General features: G+C 41.7%; 2 protein-coding genes across 2 annotated transcripts in view; one reads left to right on the top strand and one right to left on the bottom strand.

The window, feature by feature from the left end:
* LOC134676164 (unextended protein) overlaps window positions 1-21,825 on the bottom strand; it is a 304,119-nt gene that overhangs the window by 154,343 nt on the left and 127,951 nt on the right. The gene's annotated exons all lie outside the window — the stretch shown is intronic.
* LOC134676198 (U5 small nuclear ribonucleoprotein 200 kDa helicase) overlaps window positions 1,255-21,825 on the top strand; it is a 67,172-nt gene continuing 46,601 nt past the window's right edge. Inside the window, exons 1-14 of the mRNA XM_063534527.1 lie at window positions 1,255-1,416; window positions 1,589-1,752; window positions 2,120-2,318; window positions 3,606-3,717; window positions 4,650-4,777; window positions 6,252-6,365; window positions 7,115-7,255; window positions 8,424-8,532; window positions 11,569-11,699; window positions 12,977-13,157; window positions 13,940-14,073; window positions 15,479-15,676; window positions 17,820-17,964; window positions 18,670-18,806. Of these exons, the coding sequence (XP_063390597.1) occupies window positions 1,372-1,416; window positions 1,589-1,752; window positions 2,120-2,318; window positions 3,606-3,717; window positions 4,650-4,777; window positions 6,252-6,365; window positions 7,115-7,255; window positions 8,424-8,532; window positions 11,569-11,699; window positions 12,977-13,157; window positions 13,940-14,073; window positions 15,479-15,676; window positions 17,820-17,964; window positions 18,670-18,806 (1,938 nt within the window). The 5' untranslated portion in view covers window positions 1,255-1,371. The remainder of the gene's footprint in view (window positions 1,417-1,588; window positions 1,753-2,119; window positions 2,319-3,605; window positions 3,718-4,649; window positions 4,778-6,251; window positions 6,366-7,114; window positions 7,256-8,423; window positions 8,533-11,568; window positions 11,700-12,976; window positions 13,158-13,939; window positions 14,074-15,478; window positions 15,677-17,819; window positions 17,965-18,669; window positions 18,807-21,825) is intronic.

The following is a 21,825-nucleotide window of genomic DNA, read 5'->3' on the forward strand; positions in this document are numbered from 1 at the left end:
ATTTTATAATTAGGTATTTCTTTTATCTCAGACGTAGTATAATCTTTCAAGTGACAACCCTCAAGAGAGGTCATTGACCTTACGTCAATATCATTGGTGTTGTGCTAAACTGCTAAGGCCCACTTGCACCATTCCACTAACCTGGGGTTAACCGGTTAAACATGGAGGTACCATGATTACCAGTACAATTTGACACTGAGTTAACAGTTTAACCGCTTAACCCCGGGTTATTGAGAAGGTGCAAGTGGGCCTAAATATTGCAAAAATATTACTAAATACAAACGTTAACCTTGCGTTATTACATCACAACTATAGCAATGCTTCAATGATGAATCATCTATGTTTATGACGAGGACGAGATACCCACAAGTGAGAGCGAGAAACGGAGCGGCTACCGCGATAACCGAAATGCGCAAATTGTGGGGATCTTTCTCTTTTACTCCAATGGAGGCGTAATTAGACTGACAGAGAAAAATGCCCGCAATTTGCGAACTTCGATTTTCGCGGTTATAGCCCAGATAACAGATATGGGTGCGGTTACCACTTTAATATAGACCAAAGATATAGACGGTCAAGCAAATCTTGTCAGTAGAAAAAGACGCGAAATTCAAATTTTCTATGATACGATATCCCTTCGCGCCTAAATTTTTCAAATTTGCCGCTTGTTCTACTGACATTATCTTCTTGACCAGTTATACCAAAGCTATATGGAGCTTATAACTTCTAGCCGCCCGTATGTCAAACCCTGCCAAGCAAAATGAAATTTTATTCTGTCCAAACAAAGTTCAAATTAAAATAGAACAGGCGACCTTTTTATAGGTTTCTGGGCGGCTAGAGGATTGGCGGCTAGAGAAGGCATGACAAAGCATGACGAGCTCTGGCTGGACCAACTCAGGCAGAAACGAAATCGCAGAGCTGCTGGACCACCCCAGGAGTCAAGACACGTCTGTGATCGATGCGGCAAGAAGTGCCGATCGGCCATTGGTCTATACAGTCATCGCAGTCGATGTAGACTGTAGACTACCTCCTCAAAATACTTTCTTTAGTCGCTGCAACTATCATCTGCAAAGATGCTGTGGCCAATGATGGGCGGCTAGAGGATAAGTCAGACGGTCTGAAGGTCTGAAGTTGGTCTAAAGGCTTTTCAGCGACCGTCTAGCAAGGGCTTAAATAAGTATTGCAACTTGAAAAATTCAGCTGTCATATTGCAAGCAAAGATGGCGTTTCAATTTCAATCATAACCTCAATTTGATTGACGCGAATTTGTGTTTGTGCGTCGTATATGTATTCCAAAATAAAGTTTAACTAGAATTTATTAATAAAGTAAATAAGTTATTGTGCTTTCCGATAGTTTATAAGTAAACAAGCAGCATGGCGGATGCTGCGGCTAGACAGTTGCAGTACGAGTATAAAGCGGTATTTTACTTTGCATTTTCTTTAACGAATTTCATTATTATTGTGCAAGAAATTACATTTTACATAATAATTTACGAATCATTATTAATTTTTATACTTCGTTCTTTTTAATAGGACGTCTCTTATAAGGTCCCGTCGTAAAAGCATTCATCAATTGTTTGTTGTGTTGTAGAATTCAAATCTCGTACTCCAAGCCGATGTACGGCTTATTGAGCGGCGCGGCCGTGATGAGGCAACGGGAGAGGTTCTCTCGCTGTCTGGCAAGCTCACGGGAACGCGTATGGGCGACCGTGCTCAGCGCACGAAACCAGATAAGGCCGAGGAGCGGAAAGTGAAGTGAGTATTGTAAACATGTTACTTGTTTAAGCACCAAGCAAGATTATTTTGTTTATAGGTTAACTGTATTTTCTAGGCTTGTGTCTGCTCGGTAACTACAGAGAGTGCTCCCTCTCTGTCAATCGGTCAAACTAACTGAGTTCTAGACACAAGTCAAGTCTTTTCACAACAATAATTTGACTTTTCAGCAGTGTCTAAGGGTATCCAATTTCTTGGTCCTATCTGTATTTGCGTCTCACATTTTGCTTAACAACAGAATAAATATTAATATTAAAAATTAAATATATGTGTAATTGTGTATTGTGTCACTGTTATATGTTAATATTATCGTATCTATACTATACAATATAATTTCCCATCTCCCCAGACGACAGAAACGTGACGAGGCATCATATGAGCTATCAAAGTCCAAAGGCAACCGCGCCGCCTGGGCGGACGAGAACACTGGAGCAATATACCGTCCCCGGGCACAGCACACTAGACATGCGTATGAACTGCTGCTGTCCTTCATGCAGGGTTCCCTTGGAGACCAGCCGAGAGACATTCTTTGTGGAGCCTGTGATGAGGTGAGGAATTATTATTATTATAGCCTCTTTATTTCCATAACTAATACAAATTATTTAGTTTCTGTTAAAATATGTTTATATGCTGTAGTTGTTTCTGTTGATTTTCCTCCTTTCATGAGGTATGGATCCCGTTTGGGTAAAGGCCTCCTCCCATTTCTTCCATAAATGTCTGTGTTTGGCATGGTACATCCAGTCTTTTCCTGCAACCTCTATTATGTCATCGGGCCACCGTTTGACTGGTTTGCCAGCTTTCCTCTTTGCTGGTAATGGTCCTTTCCATCTTGTTGTTAGTGTTGTCCATCGTTTATCTGTATATCTTGAAATATGCCCTGCCCATTGCCATTTGAGCTTAAGGGCTTGTGTGAGCGCATCTTTGATGTTTGTTTTTATTCTTATAGTCCTAGCGGCGTAGCACGGTCGCGTTTTTATCGCTTGTCACCATGCCTGTCACGTTCTAACAAGTATGTTAGTGCGAAAGGGACGCGCATAGTGATAGTCGATAAAAATGGAACCGTGCTGCGCCCGCTAGTCTTATAGTTTATAGTAGTAGTACTAGTAGTAGTGGTGTAGTAGTTAGGTGAGGAATATATTACACTAATCTACTTACCAGATTAGGCTAGCCAATCCATTTAGTCAACTCAACTAAATGTGGTGGTTCATACAAAAAGAGCAGTGGCGTAACTAGGCGTGGGCGAAGTGGGCCGTCGCCCACGGCCTCGCGCACAAGAGGGGCCTCGCGTGAGGCCCCTTCGGGCACATTGAAAGAAAAGGGCCTCACAGATGCGACTTCGCCCACGGCTAGATTAGTTCACGCTATGCCACTGAAAAAGAGGGGTTTTGGGCACTCTGTATTTGTTTTAATAAGCAGAGCTATAACAAATACTCGTCATCATTGTTTAGCCTTCAGTCGCCCACTGCTGAGCATAGGCCTCCTAGTCTCCTGGTCCTGGGCTAGTCTCATCCAAAAGTGCCCCGCGATTTTTCGAATCTCATCCACCCAAAGAGCCAACGGAAAGCGCTTCTTTCATCCGAAAGTGGCCACCAATCTGTCAACAATTTGGTCCGCCTGCCATCACTCTGCCTAGCAATATCTCCCGCCCAACTCCATCTCTCTCTTTAGCCTTTTTCTACCCTGCGGGTGTAGGACTCCTTCATTCTTCCCCGCAGTCCTTTTGATGTCGTCGTTCCAACGCATCTTGGGTCTACGTTGAGGACGCTCTTCCCCCCATGGTCGCCACTCGACTCGCCCAACTCCATAACAAATACTAATCTTATTTTTGTTCACAGGTACTAGTTGTGCTGAAGAATGACAGACTGAAAGACCCTGAGAAAAAGAAAGAGATAGAGCTACTCCTCGGACCTATCCCAGATGACAGATTTGCACTGCTGGTCAACTTAGGTAAGAAAATATGACTACATTAATAATACTGCCATCAACACACATGGCCATATTTATCCCTTTGTGTTGCATCTCTTTTCATGTAGTGGAACCTCGATAAGGCGAAATCGTCATTAACACGAAATGAAATGGCATTCCCTTCCCTTGAAAGCCCAAAACAGTAACTCGGTTTATTTAACCTCACTAAGGTATAAGCAGACCTCACGTGTATTTTTCTACAGTGAACGAAACTCAGAACATAAATCTTCACTCCGCTCTTCAAAATAGCGAGTCTATTTTACGAAATTTTGTGTGTTAGCATTGCTATGGCAAGTGTCCGGACCTCTCAGCAATAACCCGATCTTTGAACCCGCCAAACTTTAACACCACTCTTCTACACTGGATTTAAGCCTGTGCCAGACGGTAGACAACCACAGTTCCAGCAACATGACCTTGGTAGAACGACAGCGGTTTTAAGCCATGTAGCAAGTGGTTGAAAACTAATTCTGCATGACCTTTAAACGCCCTTGGTAGACAGGCATGCTCTGCCAACCATACAAATTAGGGCTTGTTGTAAACCATGTATAGTTCGTTTTTTTTAGTATTAGTAATAAGGTAAACAATCTTGATGTTTCTTTTAATTGAAAAACACGTTTTAAAAATAAGTTACGGCAAATATGTAACAATTATGAACCTAAAACGATCATTTATATTCTTCTGCTTTCATAAGTAATAGTTTTTGATTTATAAAAAGCGTTTTTCAATTAAAAGACATGTCAAGATCGCTTGCCTTCCTGCAAGTTCTTTCTAATGCTAAAAAAAACGAACTATAGACAGCCGCGCTTCTACCAAGGCGACATTGCAGAAACTGTGGTTGTCTACCGTCTGGCACAGGCTTTATTACAGTCAATAAACTAAATGTGCAATTATTAACTCCAAACTTTTTTTCACAGGCAAGAAAATAACCGACTTCAATATCAGCTCGCCGACAGAGGGCAAGACCGAGATCGACGAGACATACGGCATCAATGTGCAGTTCGAGGAGTCCTCAGACGAAGATGATGAGGATGCATACGGAGAGGTGAGGAGAAATAATAGTACTACCGACACCGTACAGAAAGGACACTTCCTACAAAACCGAAGTTTGACAGCTCGGGGACGAAACATGATGTCCCTTTCTATAGTTCGTTTTTTAGCATTAGAAAGAACTTGAAAGAAGGTAAGCGATCTCGACATGCCTTTTAATTGAAAAACGCTTTTTAAAAATCAGTATCTATTATTTATGAAAGCAGAAGAATATAAATGGTCGTATTAGATTCATAAATTGTTACATATTTGCCGTAACTTATTTTTAAAATGTGTTTTTCAATTAAAAGACACATCAAGATTGTTTACCTTATTTCTAATGCTAAAAAAATGAACTATAATGTATGGCACTATCCCTTTCGATTATTTAGGGTTGTGAAAATTTAAGTGATTATCTTATCTGTGGTCGTGCACGCAAAAGGAGGAGGAGGAGTGGTGCCAACCCTAATAATTCCTTGAAGCAATGCTGAGCCGAACGGAGCCGCACGAAGGGAGGAGTGTCTCCCTGCTGGTATTATTGCAATGTTCTGCCGCCAGAGTGCAATACTAAGCTAGCTAGTAAACCATAGAGTAACTTATACACTGCCTTAAACTGTTTTTTGACAAGTTTTCACAGACAATAAAATATGACATTGATGCATCAAGGAGGTTTGTTAACAAGAGCCTACCGGGAAACACGAAAATCTAAATTTTGTTATTTGCCTCTTTATCGCTCGAATATACAAGAGTGATAGAGGTTAGATGACGAAATTTCGATTTTCTTGTTTGGCGGTAAACCCCCAGATTGTGATGGATTGTGGTAGTAATTAGGGATGCCACGAATATTCGGCAACTATTCGGTATTCGGCCTATTCGGCCACTTGGCCGAATATTCGACGTTCTGCCGAATGTTGCCTACTATTCGGCCGAATACCTGTTGCACCTACCTAAAAAGAAAAATTACACTAAAAATAACCAAAAACTAGGTATAGGTATAATGTATTCTTGGAAAGTTAGTTAAATATCATGGTACGTTTTTGAGCATTTGTTGATTACAGAATATTTTATTTTTATCATGGGTCTGATTTGATTGACTCTACCTATAATTACATTAATTGATTATGTTCTACATAAAAATATATGTTAGCAAACGTTGCGATTTGTTGGCGAACAGATTTCATAATAATTGTGACTCAAAATGTTCGCATTTCATGCCGAATCGGTATTCGGCCAAATTCACTATTCGGGGCATCTCTAGTAGTAACGCCCCCTACGCAGAGTTTCGCGTAATATTCCATATTAGGAGATATTTACGATGACGGCGGTGCTTTCTATCAGGGATGTTGCGAATATTCGCATCCGCATCCGCATTATTTTCAACATCCGCATCTGCATCCGCATCCGCATAATGTCAAAAAATCTGCATCCGCAACATCCCTGCTTTCTATTTAGAGTAAAACAAAAGAATCCTAACTGTTTTTTTTTTGCAGGTTCGCGAGGAAGACAGGGAAGAAGGGGAAGGGACAGACAATGAGAAAGAGAAGGAGAGTAGCGCAGAAGAGGACAGCGATGGCGAGGGCAAACGGAACGCCATACACGCTAATGTAAGTTTAACTTGGTTCACTGTTACAAGTGAACCAAGGTGCAGCGCACAAAACCCTTAAAATATTATTTTGGGCTCTTTGAAGGCATAGGAGGTTCTTTTGTGGTGGAGTATGTACACCAGAAGACCGGCTACACGCTGAGGGTGTTCCAACTTCGATCGCGCCACTACGTGCACTTCAACTCTTTTGTGGTGCGCGTGCCGCGACCGCTGCAGGGGACCATCGAGTGCGCCGACTTCTGGCCGAAAGGTGTCGTGTTTCGGAGGTTCCGGGGCAAACTGCCGAATCCGACACAAGAGCAGCCGACACAACGGAGCCACGCCGTTTTGTCGTCTAAATAGTGTTTAGTTTTAAGTTTATAAAATACATATGTATGTTAGTCTGTAAGGTATTTGTAATATGGGCCTTGTTGCCTGAATTAAATATCTAAATAAATAGGATGTTTGATTTGTTAGTAGAAGACCATATCTGAATCCCATATGTCCAGATTGGTTTGATGATTGAGCAATATACTCTTAATTTGTTGCTCAGAGATAGTGCGGATTGTCTACCAAGGAGCTATAGTAGTTTTCTGAATCTGTTATTGACTTCTCCTCGTTTGTGCTTTATATGTTCCTTCCAGGTCATCCTTCGATCCAAGTAAAACCCAAGGTATTTGACGCAGGATGGTTGCGGCAATTCAGAATCTCCTAGTTTGACTGGCGGGCAAGTTTAAGTGAAAGAAGCTAACATAATCTTGTGTTTTTTAGCTGTCAGAGGAGCAGTCACACAAGCGGCGCGACACAGTCATCCACCCAATGGACATTGATGCCTATTGGCTACAAAGACGGCTCTCCAGGCATTTCCCTGATGCTATGCTGTCGCAGGCCAAATCTAGCGAAGTACTTAAGGTAAGTCATACAAAAACAAATAAATCGACGGGACACATTTATATACTGTGACTTTATGTAGTCTTAGAAGAGTAGGAGCCTAGGAACACAGTTATTTATCCAATGGACATTGATGCCTATTGGCTACAAAGACGGCTCTCCAGACATTTCCCTGACGCTATGCTGTCGCAGGCCAAATCTAGCGAAGTACTTAAGGTAAGATATGAACAATCTGAAGTTTAGCCCAAGTGTAGCAGTTATGTATCTAATGAATATCAACGCCTATTGGCTACAGGAGCAACTTTCGGTATATTTTCCTGATGCCTTGCTATCTCAAAGGGCTTGTGCACAAATCTGGTCAAAAAGTAGCCGAAAACACCTCGCGTGATTTGTGCACAACCCCAAATCAGGTCTAGCGATATTTTCGTGGTAATAAATACAGTGATTTATAGTTTTTGTTTCATATTTGTGTCGAGGCCTTTGCCCAGCTGTGAGACACTTTATAGTAGGCACCTAGGCACTTTATAGTGTTGACATAAATACATACATACATCACTGGCCCAGTGACCCAAAAAGGATCTTGGCCTCTGACACAAGAGAGCGCAACTCTGCCCTATTCTGCGCCACTTCGCGCCAGTTGGGTATTCCGAGGGCGGGCAGGTCTTTTTGGGCTTCGTCACTCCAGCGGTATCTGGGACGCCCAGACGGACATTTTCCCCCCGGGTGCCCCACATACGCTCTTCTCACAGCACGATCCTCCCCCATCCTCTCCAGGTGACCAAGCCCGCGGAGTCGTGGGAGCGGAGTGTTGACAGAGGTGAATATATTTTTCCTCAGTCACCCGTTGACCACGAACGCTGTAAAGGATTCAAAACTTTGGGATGTATTTTACATTAATTATAGGCCCCGTGTTTGAACTATAGGGGGCAGCATAGGAGCCGTGAGATTTTTCGCGCGAGGCGTAATTGTGTCGTTTATGCTTCCGATGTAGCCCACAAGATGGCAGAACCTACTATGCACAAGGAAACGTACCGACGAGAACGATAGATGGTAGCACTTGCTTTGGCAATGTATATATGCACATATGTTTCCGATTCAGGCAACATCCACACATACGTGATATAGATATAATCCATTTATTTCATGTCATGTTTGTGTACAATTTACAAACATATTTTTTTGGTTTTAGGCACTTGATGACGCCGCTGACGACCGAGATTTGGAAAATAGACTAGTTCTGATGCTCGGCTACGACTGCTTCGAGTTCGTCAAGATACTGACCAAGTACAGATACACCGGTGAGTCAAAATACCATTCACACTTTACCACAGAATAGAATTAAATAATAGTACTGCCTGCATCTATAAACTATTCATGACAGTGATGACCAAAAGAATACAAAATACACTAGAAGAACACCAGCCAGTGGAACAAGCTGGATTTCGGTCAAATTACAGCACAATGGATCACCTACATACGCTTAACCAACTTATAGAGAAAGGCACAGAATACCAAAATAAAGATATATACATTGCGTTTATAGATTTTACAAAGGCCTTTAACTCGATAGACCATAAATTTCTATTCAAAACACTTGAAGAACAGGGCCTAGAGGTAAAGTATGTCAACATACTAAAACGGATATACCAACATAGCAAGGCCAGAATAAAAACAGATAAATATGGTGAGCCATTCAGGTTGCAAAAAGGCGTAAAGCAAGGATACCCTATCTCTCCGACACTGTTCAACGCATGCCTAGAGGCCATATTTAGAGTACTAGAATAGGAAAACAAAGGTATAAATATAAATGGGAAGTACATAAATAACCTACGGTTTGCGGATGACGTTCTAATTGTGGCCGAAAAACCAAAAATACTGGAGGAAATGATCCTAGAATTTGACACAGCATACAAGGAAGCAGGCTTAGCAATGAACATGAAAAAATGCAAAATTATTACTAATGGAGATAAAATACCAATAAAGCTTGGAAGAAACAATATGGAATATGCTGAAGATTTCACATACCTGGGACAGATAGTTTCCTTCAAAGACAGACTCGACAAGGAAGTAGACTACAGAATTAGTAGAGCGTGGAAAAAATACTGGTCACCAAGAAACACACACATAAACTGAAGATTTGTCAAAGGGCAATGGAACGGTCCATGCTAAAAATTCAAATTAAAGACAGAATCAGAAATGAAGTTATAAGAGAGAAAACTGGAGTAAAAGATGTAACACAGGCAATAAAAAAGAGTAAATGGGCCTGGGCTGGCCATGTATGTCGCACTACAGATAACCGGTGGACCAAACATGTCACAGAATGGTTACCAATAGACACACCGAGAAAACAGAAAAAACCGAATACTAGATGGAGAGATGAGATACGAAATTTCGATAGATTCTGGTGGAGAACAGCACAGAATAGGAAGGAATGGGAAAAACTGGGGGAGGCCTTTTCCGCACACGCGGCATGCAAATGAATAAAATAAATTGAAAAACAATAAAAGTTAAAAATTAATAATTTAATAAATAAGTATAATAACAAAGAAAGTGTAAAAATAACAAAAACGCATGAAATAAAGGCTATTACTATTACTTACTGCCTAAGTTATACTGTTTTGTATTGTGTTTTTCTGTGCTAAAATTCTAATATTGAATATGAAACACCTACTGACATGACATAAATTTATTAATTTCCGCTACCTAAAGGTTGTCTGGAAGAGATCGCTTTTTAGCTATAAGACCGCCTGTTGTTTAACCTCTTCTTCCTGTATTATTTGTATTGTTTTCTGTAATGAGGTGTGCAATAAAGAGTATTTGTATTGTACAGAAAGGAAACTTCCTACAAAACCGAAGTTTGGCAGCGGTTCAGGGTCGAATCATGCTGTCCCTTTCTTATATACATGCACTATCCCTTTCGGCTATTTAGGGTTGCCAAAATTCAAGCCATTATCTTATCTGTGGTTGTGCACGCAAAGGGACGTCAAGTGGTTTCAACCTTAATAATTGCTCGGAGCAATGCTGAGCCGAGCCGAGCCGAGTTTGGCCGAAGTCAGGAGTTTCGCACCCCTGACTTTACAGAGTTTGTGAAATTATGATTGTTAAGGCACAGTATAATAAAGAGTACTAACGTACAGTATGGACACTCCCTGCCTCCCGTTGAAAGTGCCGCCCACCCGCTCTCGGTTACCTCACAGTTACCGGCTGGCAAGGACGCGACGACGCGGTGCGCAGAGCGAAGACCACGTAAAATATTAAAATATTAAACAAATATTTACAAAACCTATCAGATCACACTGAAACCAATACAATATCTATATGAACAAAAAATCATGTTTACAACTTACGTAATGTAATATGTTGGTGACCTGAATTTCCTTACGAAATTTTCGTTAAGTACTTTGTTTATACTGATTCAAAATAGGAAACTATTGTATAAATTGAGCTTAGATACCTTACAACATAATACGATTCTTATTTCTTCCTAATTCGCGCAATGAGTTTTGAGTCATTGAGGTCATCGAACTTGACAACAAACTGGCGAGAACCCTCGCACGTCTTATCTCACTCACACAAGCATGGTACGCGTTCACCTACACGAGCTTCTCTGTGTGCGTAGGAACGCGTTTGTTTCATACATTTGATCGCCAGTGTCCGGGGTGTGGTTAAGGTCCAGTAGCCTCACAACTGTCAAAGAGAATTTGAAATAGAGAGTTACTGTCGTGGTAAATTATGTAACCACAGTACATTTACTGCCATCTTTCGACTGAAAATTAAAACTGTTAGAACGCCATTTGACTTTGATAATTATTCTTTATTGATTATTTGACTGACAGGCTGATAACTGGTAATCAAAGCCCGGCTCGTACCAATGAGTTTTTCGGAACTTATGTACGAAATATCATTTGATATTTGCCAGTCGCTTTTCGGTGAAGGAAAACATCGCGAGGAAACCGGACTAATCCCAATAAGGCCTAGTTTCCCCTCTGGGTTAGAATGTCAGATGGCAGTCGCTTTCGTAAAAACTAGTGCCTACGTCAAATCATTGGATTAGTTGTCAAGCGGACCCCAGGCTCCCATGAGCCGTGGCAAAATGCCGGGATAACGCCAGGAAGAAGGAAAGTTGATAACTGGTAATCAGTGGATCCCCTAATGATTATTTCAATAAGGTAGAAAATTAACTTCTAGCCGCCCATACGTCAAACCTTGCCAAGCAAAATGAAATTTTATTTTCTCAACACAAAGTTCAAATTAGGATGGAACAGGAGACCTTTTTATAGGTCTCTGGGCGGCTAGAGGATAAATGTATGATAAGTATCTGTTATTTTTTGCAGTGTTGTACTGTACGAAGCTCGCCTCCTCCCAATCTGAGAGCGAGCGCCAAGCGCTGCGCGACGAAATGAGCCGGCAGCCACACCTCATGAAGATTCTGGCTCAGTTGGAGACTGGGAAGGGAGATGATGAGGTCAGTAATCCTTGTTGTATACATACATACATACATATATATAATCACGCCTATTTCGCGGAGGGGTAGGCAGAGACCAATGATTTCCACTTGCTGCGATCCTGACATACCTCTTTCGCTTCCTTCACTTTCATACAATTCGCATTCGCTGGCTGGTTTAGGGTGCTTTTGACCTGGCCTTTTCTCAGGACTTCCCCGATCTGATCAGAGAAAGTCCGCGGAGGTCTACCCATTGTTTTATATCCAAGATAATATTACTTTGGTTCCGTACCCAACGGGTAAAAACTGGACCCTATTACTAAGACTCCACTGTCCGTCACTCTGTCTGTCTGTCTGTCTGTCTATCCGTCTGTCTGTCTGCCTGTCACTAGGTTGTATGTCATGATCCGCGATAGCTAAACAGTTGAAATTTTCATAGATGATGTATTTCTGTTGCCGCTATAACAACAAATACTAAAAACAGAATAAAATAAATATTTAAGTGGGGCTCCCATACAACAAATTTTGCAGTTTTTTGCGAATGGTACGGAACCCTCTATGCGCGAGTCCGCCTTGTCCTTGGCCGGTGTTTTTTGTTTTTAAACCCCAGATTCTACAATGAGAGTTTCAGTGCCCCGTTGTGTCCAGCCGATCATTTTAATACAAAAGCAGAATATTAAATTAGATAAATTAAGTTATATAATAGATAGGGTAGCCTTTTGGTCTTTTGTCTTGGTCATGGTTACCACATTGTCAGACGTGGCTCACTCCGCGATTTCGTCGCGTCGCTACGAGTACATGCGGCCCACACCAGTCCTGGTGTCTACATAGTAGTTGCCGCGCACCGCTACGGGACGGACGCCTGCTCGCGCTTGCGCCACCTAGCGGTCATATCTGTCGTAATAGACGCGTTTAGTTAGAGAGTGAACCTTCTGTACACAGTACTATAATTTACTAGCTTTTGCCCGCGACTTCGTCTGCGTGGAGCTAGTAATTTGGGGAGCTTATTTTTTATCCAATCTGCTTTTTATCGATTCCCGATACAAACTTCCATCCCCCTTTTCACCCCCTTAAAGGGTAATTTCTGGGATAAATACTACCCTTTTTCCTTCCTCGGTACTCAAACTATCTCCATACCAAATTTCAACTAAATCGGTTCAGCGGTTTAAGCGTGAAGAGGTAACAGACAGACACACTTTCGCATTTATAATATTAGTATGGATTTTGTGGCATTGTATGGGTAGATAGTATATTTCATACTCAATGTCAGCTAATATGTTGTTAATGATATATTTCAGAGCGCCCAACAATCCGAAGCGCCCCGCAAGCGCCACAAAGCCGAAGCGGCCGGTAGCGGCCAAGCCGCCGGCAACAGACAGATGTTGCAACTCGAAGAGCTGGTGTTCGCCGCTGGAGCTCACTTCATGGCTAATAAGAGATGTCAGCTACCACCTGGGTCCTTCAGGAAACAGAGGAAAGGTATACATTGTCAAATACCGGGTGTGGCCTGTAACACGAGCAAATAATTAAAACAGACTGCACTCCTCAAACGGTGACACTTTTGTTCAACAACTTTTAAAAATTATGAAGTATTTAGACTCCCTATTTTTCATACAAAATAAATATTATCTTCAATGGACGCCATCGCCACGCCATATCATTGTGATTGACGTTGCTTGTCACGCCTTAAACATAACAAAATTCGCAATACATTCCGTTTTACAAATAGAATAAACTTTAAAGTGTATTAAAAATCAAACCACAAGTTATTTTTAAAAGTCGCTGAACAAATGTTGGTCAGTATGAGGAGGACAGCCTACAGTTTAATTTTTTGCTCATATTACAGGCCACACCCGGTATAGCGGCCGTCTCCATACAAAATTATGCGGCTAAATATGAATGTCGTAGTATTTGTATGGAGACGGCCTCTATATTACTAGTGAGCCTATTTTACTAATAGAAATAGGCTTTTAGCCTGTTAGGCGTCAAGAGATGAGGCGAGAAAAAGAGCTAAAAGGCTTGAGTCTTTTGTATTACTATATATGACGGCACCGCTATCCTAGGAATCCAGAGCATAATGCTCTAGTTTCCTAGGATAGCGGTGCCGTCCTATAGCGGCCGTCTCCATACAAATACTACGACATCCATATTTAGCCGTATTATTTAGTATGGAGACGACCGCTATATGACGGCACCGCTATCCTAGGAATCCAGAGCATAAGCGGCCACCATTCCGTTACCTTTTTTTTTGTTTTGATCAGGTTACGAAGAAGTGCACGTGCCAGCCTTGAAGCCGAAGCCGTTCGAAGAAGGCGAGACGCTGCTGCCGGTCGAGAGTCTCCCGAAATATGTGCAGCCAGCGTTCGAAGGGTTCAAAACGCTGAACAGAATACAGGTCAGTCATCAATCACGGTACTAGAACCTTAAACAGGGGTGCGAAACTCCCGACTTCGGCCTAGGAAGCCTCTAGACCGAGTCCTCTAGAGATCCTCTAGACTTAGAGCAATTATTTCATGCAACCGATGATGCCAAAAATGCGGGGGTGCGCGGGACGAGGTGAGCGAAGTCCCGTGCCGTGATTGGTCCGTTCAAAGACACGGACGTCACACAAAGACACTTTCGACTGTGTGTAACATGGAGTAAAATTACCGTATCCGTGGCAGAGGGGGTAGCGCGACTATACTCAGTCTGGAGGATGTTTTGTCTGTGCTTCGGTCAAACTCGGCTCCGCTCGGCTCAGCATTGCTACGAACAATTATTAGGGTTGACACAACTTGACGTCCCTTTGCGTGGACGACCACAGATAAGATAATGGCTTGAGTTTTGACAACCCTAAATAGCCGAAAGGTATAGTGCCATATATTAGAAAAGGACAGAATGATTCGACCCTGAACTGCTGTCAAACTTCGGTTTTGTAGGAGTAGTAGTATAATAATTGTAGTAATCGATATTAAACTTTCGTGAGACATATTTTAAATTGTTTGGAATTGTTCGGTTTTCATATTTTAAATTCAAGTGAGTGAAACCGTTGTCGTATAAACAATTTATAATTGTAGTAGTTTCCTTTCTGTACAGCAGTACTATAATAGTAATAGCAGTAGTATAATAATTGTAGTACTAGCAGTGCCTTGAACCCTTTACAAATACAAATGTTTATTTCTTAGAATATGGTAGTACAATGATGAACCCTTGAACCCTTTTCCAGGCATAGTACGATTTATCGACCACATAACCGCCAATATAATTTCAACTTTAGCATTCCGATTTAAGGTTCAAATGAGATTGCACCAAATCGTCCAGTCGTCGAGACTCGGACTTGGCCGGTTTTTTGTTTTAAATCACCAGCTTCTACCAACCAATCGCGTAAATTTTCCTAGTTATTTTTAGGGTTCCGTACCCAAAGGGTAAAACGGGACCCTATTACTAAGACTCTGCTGTCCGTCCGTCCGTCCGTCCGTGCGTCAGTCACCAGACTGTATACGAACTGTGATAGTTAGACAGTTGAAATTTTCACAGATGATGTATTTCTGTTGCCGCTATAACAAAAAATACTAAAAACAGAATAAAATAAAAATTTAAGTGGGGCTCCCATACAACGAACGTGATTTTTGACCGAAGTTAAGCAACGTCGGGCGGGGTCAGTACTTGGATGGGTGACCGGTTTTTTTTGCCTTCTTCTGCATTATGGTAAGGAACCCTTCGTGCGCGAGTCCGACTTGCACTTGCCCGGTTTTTAGAGGTAGTCGGGGTTTTTATTAAACTTTGCTACTGTAAAATAATCCGCCTTTTTTTTTCAACAGAGCCGCATATCCAAAGCAGCGCTAGACTCAGATGAGAACCTCCTAGTGTGCGCGCCGACGGGCGCCGGCAAGACCAACGTAGCCCTGCTCTGTATCCTTCGCGAAGTCGGCAAACACGTCAACGATGACGGGACAGTCAACGCCTCAGACTTCAAGATGATCTATGTCGCGCCCATGCGCTCTCTAGTACAGGAGATGGTGAGTCACTGTTATATAGCAAGACCGACGTAGCCCTACTCTGTATCCTTCGCGAAGTCGGCAAACACGTCAACGATGACGGGACAGTCAACGCCTCAAACTTCAAGATGATCTATGTCGCGCCCATGCGCTCTCTAGTACAGGAGATGGTGAGTCACTGTTATATAGCAAGACCGACGTAGCCCTACTCTGTATCCTTCGCGAAGTCGGCAAACACGTCAACGATGACGGGACAGTCAACGCGTCCGACTTCAAGATGATCTATGTCGCGCCCATGCGCTCTCTAGTACAGGAGATGGTGAGTCACTGTTATATAGCAAGACCGACGTAGCCCTACTCTGTATCCTTCGCGAAGTCGGCAAACACGTCAACGACGACGAGCCAGTCAACGCGTCCGACTTCAAGATGATCTATGTCGCGCCCATGCGCTCTCTAGTACAGGAGATGGTGAGTCACTGTTATATAGCAAGACCGACGTAGCCCTACTCTGTATCCTTCGCGAAGTCGGCAAACACGTCAACGATGACGGGACAGTCAACGCGTCCGACTTCAAGATGATCTATGTCGCGCCCATGCGCTCTCTAGTACAGGAGATGGTGAGTCACTGTTATATAGCAAGACCGACGTAGCCCTACTCTGTATCCTTCGCGAAGTCGGCAAACACGTCAACGACGACGAGACAGTCAACGCGTCCGACTTCAAGATGATCTATGTCGCGCCCATGCGCTCTCTAGTACAGGAGATGGTGAGTCACTGTTATATAGCAAGACCGACGTAGCCCTACTCTGTATCCTTCGCGAAGTCGGCAAACACGTCAACGATGACGGGACAGTCAACGCGTCCGACTTCAAGATGATCTATGTCGCGCCCATGCGCTCTCTAGTACAGGAGATGGTGAGTCACTGTTATATAGCAAGACCGACGTAGCCCTACTCTGTATCCTTCGCGAAGTCGGCAAACACGTCAACGACGACGAGACAGTCAACGCGTCCGACTTCAAGATGAGTAATATAAGTATAGACGAGTAATAAAGAATGAGTGGTACCTTCATACATCAGTATTCTTACCAAAACCAGGCGTGGCTCACTCCGCGATTTTGTCGCTTTGCAACAGGTAACTAAAAGTACATCCGTTCCACACCAATTTTGGTGGCTAGCCATAAGCAGCGCGTGGCGCTGTCGCCACCTAGCGGCCATATCTGTCCCGATCGTAACAGACGCGTTTTGTTAGAGAGTGAGTCTTCTGTACCTAGTACTATTATTTATTCTGTGCCAAAACGCGAGTTATTTCGTACCTAGTCTACATCTAGCGTATCATAATTCGTAATTCATATATTTATTGCATGTATGATAATTGTATCCACATTACTTCAGCCAAAAACTTCTGACACTGATAGATCGGTGTCGTATCGCAGTGACATCTTAGAAGCATTGTTCGAATACGGCCAGATATCGCATTGATTTACATTTAGTAATTATTGACGACCGGTCTGGCCTAGTGGGTAACCCTGCCTGTGAAGCCGATGGTCCCGGGTTCGAATCCCAGTAAGGGCATTTATTTGTGTGATGACACAGATATTTGTTCCTGAGTCATAGTTGTTTTCTATGTATTTAAGTATTTATATATTATACCGGGTGTGGCCTGTAATACGAGCAAAAAATTTAACTGTACTCCTCATACTGACCAACATTTTGAACGACGTTTGTTCAGCAACTTTTAAAAATAACTTGTGGTTTGATTTTTAATACTCTTTAAAGTTTATTCTAAGACGCAATGTATTGCGAATTTTGTTATGTTAAAGGCATGACAAGCAAAGTCAATCACAAATGATGGCATGGCGATGGCGTCCATTGAAGATAATATTTATTTTGTATGAAAAATAGGGAAGTCTAAACCCGGTATATATTGTTGTCTGAGTACCCAGAACACAACCCTTGTTGAGCTTACGTACTGTGGGACTTAGTCAATCTGTGTAAAAATGTCGTATAATATTTGTGACATTCCACGGCAAAAGGTACCTTATGGCGGCTGGCGCTTACGTCGCATAGCGCCGCAATAATATTGGAGCGGCGTTAAAAATAGCGTAAGCGCCCTTTGCCGCACCTTTTTCCGTGGAACGTCACATTTATTTATTTATCTCCAGGTGGGTAACTTCAGCAAGCGTTTAGCGGCCTACAACCTGAAGGTGTCGGAATTAACCGGCGACCACCAGCTGACCAGGGAGCAGATTGAAGCCACCCAGCTTATCGTCTGCACGCCGGAAAAGTGGGATATCATCACTAGAAAAGGTTAATTTTGAATAGGGTATTTGACTACTAGTCAAATCAGTTTCTTTTTTCGAACTGTCAAAACGATTATGCTGGCTCAATGGCTTAAGGAGCCATTTGAGGGTACATTTTGTTTACATTTATTTAAATACCTAAATTGCAAAACGTAATCCAAGACCAAAAAAAGTAAGACAATGTTGCCACTGCAATAATTTGTTTGTAAAATAGTAAATTCCTTTTGATAAATAAATTAAATAATCACGCTAAGATAATTTATGTATTGGTAATTTTACTCTTACGATTTAAAAAAGTTTTAAAAAGTTACGAGTTTTAGACGCACGGCCGGTTTCCATCCTTACTTGCGAATTGGTGGAATATCTACATATTCCACCAATTCGCACGAAGCGCTTTGCTTCTACTTTCCTTATGCGCACTGCCAAGGAATGGAATTCCCTGCCGGCGTCTATATTTCCGTGTTCTTATAACCCGGCAACCTTCAAATCAAGAGTGAACAGGCACCTTCTGGGCGAGCTCGCTCCATAGTAGGCCACGTCTACGCCTCGGCTAGTCTGTGGCCATGAGTAAGCCCATTCATAAAAAAAAAGTACTTTTATTTACTTATTTTTACATAAATACAAGACGCGCTAGTAAAAAGTGGCAACATTGTCTTAGTTTTTTTGGTCTTGAATTACGTTTTGCAGTATAGTAACAAATGTTATTCCTTAGGTGGTGAGCGTTCGTTCACGAATCTGGTGCGGCTGATCATAATCGATGAGGTGCATCTACTTCACGACGAACGAGGACCTGTGCTGGAGGCGCTGGTCGCCAGGACACTGAGGACGGTCGAGCAGACTCAGGAGGAGGTAATATTATTATTATTTTTTCACCACACCAGCTCGGAAAGGCTTACTTTGCACTTCAAAAACTGATAGCAAAGTTGCATTCTATTCACATGTGAGACAAAGTAATCAAATGCAAATTTTGAGTTGGTTTCTTATGTTTGCTGGTAGAAATGACTTTTAAATGATGGTTTTGGATGATAAATATTTAATAACATTCATTTGGATTTGATTTGGTTTGATTTTGTTTGATATTTTACATTTAATATTTGCTTCAGGTTGGTGTGGTGAAAAATTTTGTGTTTCACTCGGGGGCAAATTTTGTTTAACCCTCGTGCTTTGAAACCTTCGCAACGCTCAAGATTCCATTTTTTGAACCACTCGCTACGCTCGTGGTTCAATTTTGGAATCTTTCGCTTGCTCGGGTATCAATATTAGCACGAGCGGTTAAACAACAACTTTGCCCCCTTGTAAAACAAATAACTATTAACTAGCCTAAAAGGTGTCCCACTGCTGGGCATAGGCCTCCCCCCTAGACTTCCAATCCTCCCGATTAAGTGCAGCATCTGTCCAGTTGCTGAGAAATGTGTCCAGGCAGTGGCGGATTTGCAGTCTTTGCCGCCATAGGCCCCAGGCCCTGTAGCCGCCCCTTTAAAGGTACCCATAATATTGAATACATTTTGAGTTATTTCTTGTTACCATCAGCGAATTTTTTATCACATTTTGCCGCCCTTAAATATCTTGCCGCCCTAAGCTCGGGCCTACTGTGCCTTAGGGCAAATCCGCCACTGTGTCCAAGTCATCCCGCCATCTCCTCTTAGGCCGCCCCTGCCTGCGTTTACATTGTGGCACCCACTCCGTGGCTAGTTTAGCCCACCTCTGTGGGTGCATGCGTCGTACATGGCCTGCCCAGTCCCAGAAGCCTGGCCCCAATTTCACCACGGCTACAATTGTCAGTGACATATGTCGAGCGACAATTGTCAAGCTACAGGTGACATATTTATTACTACTTTATAAAACATTTTCTATAGAAATACTTACAAACATGACAGGCATTTTGCTAGAATTGTATGTATTAAAATTATGTTGTGAAACAAGAATTATTTTTTCTAGTCGACATATTTGTAGAATTGTAGGTCTTGATAGGAAATGAGTTATATGTCGGAATTTCGTCACAATTGTCATGTTTCTAGTGACAATTGTCATGAACTTAGCAAGAGAAACATCTGTTTTTTTCCGATATAATAAAGTTTTTTTTTAATAATACAATGATGGTGACAAACAGGAATACGGCCCGCCCGATGGTAAGAGGTAACTGTAACCCATGGATGCCTGTGACGTCAGCAACTGTGATGTTTTACAATTGTCGCACCTGTCACCGTGGTGAAATTGGGGCCTGGCGGTTTTTACCCCAACGTCGACGATGCCAGTTTTGGTGCGCAACGTCGTGTTCCGGATCCGGTCAATCCTTCTCACCCCAAACATGTTGCGCTCCATAGCTGTTTGGCAAACCTTCAGTTTGGTCTTTTGTAAATAAGTGACTACACATCGGTAACTCGTGGCATTTAGGTAGCACTTAAAATATTAGTGATGAGACACGTTTCTAAAAGAGTCTATGGAGATCGTATTTAAAATTGAAAAGTCACTTTCATTACTGAGCTGAAAATAGTGTTATCAAAAAATCCAGGATATCTTACAACAAAGAATATCAATAACTTATTGCAAAATAAAGAAGTTGAAATCAAAAAGAATATCAATAAAAATACGCTACAACTTTACAATAAAATGCTTTTTTTACCCATTACGTCAGTGGAGGTTGAAAGATTGTTTTGTTACACAAAGTGGATTTTCTCAAGTAGAAGACGTAGGCTGACTTGTGAAAATTTAGAACAAATATTAATTGTTTATCACGAATGTCATATACACGGTGTAACATGAGGAAACCGAATAATTTTAACCACGCATTTCTGAGGTCAAAAGAAGGAAAAAATGTACATAATATGAGTTTAGGTCAATTTCGTCAAAAAAAATTTTTTTTTTGTTTTGTTTTTTCAATTTTTTGAATATATCTGTACATAAAAAATAAATGTTATTGGTAAACTTGTTACTTAAAATTGATTTTTACATTTTTTTTCGTAATACCTTCTTTTTGCAAAGTGTTACTTGTCACTTTTTGACATCTATCAATAAGGATATTTAAACTACGTCGTATAGCAGCAACATTACTATCAAAAAGGCATTTTACATTATGTAACAACAAAAACATGTTTATTTTTAAATTAATATTATCTCTGAAACTAGGCGTTTTTAAAAAAAAGTTTATAGGACATTTTTGTCTCTAAATATGATCAGGAATACGCTGTTAAAATTATTCGGTTTACTCATGTTATACCGTGTATTAAATGATTAAAATTCCTTTTTTTTAGTGGTTTATTTATCTCGACTTGTATAGGAAGAACATTGTCACATCACTAGTCTGTTAGAAACTGTCAAGTGCTGCCTAAGTGCCACGACTTACCGATGTGTATAAATAACCAGTGAATTAGTTTTGAATAATTTTACGGTTTAGACCCACTTGTTTTAAGTCACTCGCGCGACATGTTTCGTACATCCCAAACACACCACTATGCCCGCCTACGAGTACAATGACAGCGCAAGACCTCCCCGTTGTCGACACGAGTTGCGAATTACCTATTCGCACGTGTATCGTACAACGTTTTACAGTACATATGGCCCTTTAAACTTTACAACTCGTGTCGATTTAAAACACTCCCTTCGGTCGTGTTTTAATTTATCGCGACTCGTTTAGAATTTCCTCTTTTCCGCACTTGTCTCGTAAATAACTATTTTGGCAAAAACTGATTTTCCTAGAATAGGTACAGTCAGCAGTAGAAGTTGCTAAACGGGCCATGTGTTCAAACTGATCATGACGCCACTTTCTTGTTAAGAGAATAAGAGCGTGTCAAGGTAATTGTGAACACCTCGCCCGCTTAGCAACTTCTGCTGCTGACTGTACTATCATCATCAGAGCTCGGCAGGGGTG

This window comes from Cydia fagiglandana, chromosome 24 (assembly GCF_963556715.1).
Source record: "Cydia fagiglandana chromosome 24, ilCydFagi1.1, whole genome shotgun sequence".
NCBI classification, from domain to species: Eukaryota; Metazoa; Arthropoda; class Insecta; order Lepidoptera; family Tortricidae; genus Cydia; species Cydia fagiglandana.